General features: G+C 37.6%; 1 protein-coding gene across 1 annotated transcript; it reads right to left on the bottom strand.

Moving 5' to 3' along the window:
- Positions 1 to 932: 932 nt before the first annotated feature.
- Positions 933 to 2,012, bottom strand: LOC119429432 (unhealthy ribosome biogenesis protein 2 homolog; the record flags this gene model as incomplete). The annotated part of the gene is given in 2 exon segments (XM_037697062.1): positions 933 to 1,066; positions 1,926 to 2,012. A coding segment is annotated over 1 exon segment (87 nt), but the record flags the coding sequence as incomplete, so codon positions are not given.
- Between the last annotated feature and the right edge of the window lie 1,046 nt (positions 2,013 to 3,058).

Genomic DNA, 3,058 nt, shown 5'->3' with positions numbered 1-3,058 from the left:
GGCGGCGCTACAAAGTATTAATGCAAGGGGGCCGAATAATATTGCACGCCCCACTTTTCAGTTTTTTATTTGTTAAAAAAGTTTGACACATCCAATAAATTTCATTCCACTTAATGATTGTGTCCCACTTGTTGTTGATTCTTCACAAAAAATTAAAATTTTATATATTTATGTTTGAAGCCTGAAATGTAGCAAAAGGTTGAAAAGTTCAAGGGGGTCGAATACTTTCACAAGGCACTGTATATTGGTATTGGTATCGGCCAAATAAGTTTTAACATATCGGAATATCGGATATCAGCCAAAAAATCCAATATTTTGCATCCCTAAAAATTTCTAAAATATTGAACAATTCAGAGTTTAAAGACTTCCAAACATCTCTCTGTCTATTAGTACTTAAAGTCGTCCTAATGTGCGACTCGGCTGGAAACTGCTGATTCAGGCTGCCGTCACATTGACCACAGTCTGGCAGCAAACAAAAGCAGTGCTTTTCAGCTAGACGTGACTCACTGGACTGAAGTAACATCAAGCCTTACGCTTCGCTCCTGCACAGGGTGTTACAGTAATCCTGCCAGTGTCCGCTGAGATTCCGACAGCTGCAGTTTGGCTAAAGGAAACATTTCCCACTGCTGCCTCTGAGCGTCAGCGTCTCTGTCATTCAGTTCAGTGGTTTTGAGACAAACTGTGGTGGATCAAATGATCAGCTGAGCTCCAGCTGCCTGTACTAAATGTGTGTTCCACTTACACACTCGCAGCTAAAAAAAAACAGGATAGACTGGTCCCACGAGCATGAGTGTTTTATGATGTTTCTGAACTTCATCGTCGCCAATAAAAATAAAAATAAAAAAAAACACCAGAAAGATTATTTTCTGAACCAAATGTTGCTATAAGACACAGAAGACATGTCATTCAAGTCATTGTGTTTGAATGTGTACCTTTTGCAGCTCTGTAACATACTGAGCCACCATGAAGACTGGCAGCGCAGTGAAGCTCTCAGCTTTAGCAGCGATGTGGGAGTACATCCTCTCTACCAGTCTGGAGCACTGCAAATACACGTCACTCTCCACGCCTTCAGAAACCACAAAAAAGGTTATTTACCCTACATGTTTGTGGAAGATACAAGTTTTCTATTTAACTAATGCTAATGTGGCTCCACATTTTATTTTTGGTAATGTGTATTTAAATGAATTCTTTCATAAAATGGCTTGACAGAAAAGCAAAATCTCAATTTACGGCCATTATTCATTCAACCTTGATTTATACAGGTTAATCCCATTGAGCCTCGGGGACTCATTTACGAGAGAGACATGATTTTAACAAACATTATGAAGTGAAAAAGTACTTTAGTGTGTAAAAACATTCTGCTAAGAAGTCAGCTTCTAGTCGAGTTTAACAAAATAGAGTTAAAATTGTGAACCTTGTGGTTAAGTTTCATTCATTTAGCCTAAAGTGTTGTTGTGTGATCTTTCCAGTTCATACTATAACATTGATGACGACACTCAGGATTAGCCAGATGCTACAGAAACCAAACCACAGTCCAGGAGTTGACTGAACAGGATGCATCCACCATACAGCGCTCCTGCTTTAGATGAAAGATTTGATCCCATTAGGCCCTAAAAACGTGATCCAGCTCTGCCATTTGCATAACGCAGCCTTTCATTAAGTGCACTTTAGTGAAAACTTTGACCTGCGCAACGTGCTAAGAAATTTAAACTGTCTAGGAATGCAGAAGTAGAATATTTCTCATTAATCTCAAGCTTTATATTTATAATAATATCTGGCTAAACAACATTACTTTCCTTCAGTTTAAAACAATTTGCAGAATAGTAAGCAAGTAAGTCATGTTAATCTGATATGTAAAATATTACATTTAAGAAAGCTTGGTTAATATTCTCTAATCCATATGCACACACACTATATATATTTACTTGTGTCAGTGTCCCCTCTCTGTCGACCCTCCTGGATGACAGACGCCACCAAACGATAAAAGACATTTATGAAGGATGGAGCTGCCTTTGGTAAAACCTGCAGACACACAAGGTAAAATAAAATCAATAAAAAATAAATTGTCAAATCAATAGAACCCTGTATAGGTAGAAATCTGGTTTCCTTTTTAAAAATATTTGCAGTTTAACAAACTTCATTAGAATGTCTGGTAGAAACTCAACAAACACTATTTAGAGGATGATGTTCTTATTTTTTCTTGTTCTTGATTTCCCAATTACTTAAAACAGACTCATTGATCTAATAATTTCTGCTTATGTATCAATAATGACATGGTCATACTGTGTGAATAACTGGGTCAAATTTTTTTTTTGTATATTTTATATTAAAAAATAGGAAATTCATGTAGAAACATTTTTGCATTTGGAAATAGGAGTCTATAAATATCCATCTGCTACAAGAGATTTCTATTTTATGTTCTCCTGTCTGCTGTGCATGTTTGTTTCTTTTGTACAGCACTTTGGTTGGCCTTGTTGCTGTTTTAAGTGCTATATAAATAAATTGGTATGGGATGGTATGGTAAGAGTATCAGTACTAACGGAAAAGTAGCCATCAGTAGAGAGCACACAAAGTAATGGAGATAAAAATATACATGTCTGATTATCTCCACAGCTTCCTCCTCTGAATCTATGGGCCTTTTGCTGACAGACGGAGATAGAGAGACAGAATAGAGATGAGGAAGGATTGATCATCATCTCAGGTTAGAGCCCAGCGATGGTTTTTAATCACCTTCAAGCCAACCTCTTCTGCACGCCTGCCCACCCCTACCTCTCTTCTCCTCCCTCCTGACTGTTTGTCCTTTCACACCTCACATGTAGATAACACCCCTCATTTTGCATTTTACCCTAAGAGGTCTTTTATGTGACCCATTCCAATCAAATTTTACCTTTTGGTTCATCATTTCCAGCTTCTTTTCTCATTTCATCAGCACTCATGACTTATTCCCTTCTCATCTTTTCTAAATGTAATATTCATATCTTTGCTGCCTCAGCCATCCCATCAGTTTTACCTCCCTCTTCCTTCACGGCTTGTCTCCTTTGTTGATGTCTTTTGTCCT

The sequence above is a fragment of the Nematolebias whitei genome, chromosome 2, assembly GCF_014905685.2.
Source record: "Nematolebias whitei isolate Nwh7 chromosome 2, NemWhi1, whole genome shotgun sequence".
Lineage (NCBI taxonomy): Eukaryota > Metazoa > Chordata > Actinopteri > Cyprinodontiformes > Rivulidae > Nematolebias > Nematolebias whitei.
Note: the sequence above shows the minus strand (reverse complement) of the source record. Positions and strands in the feature narration are given on the sequence as shown.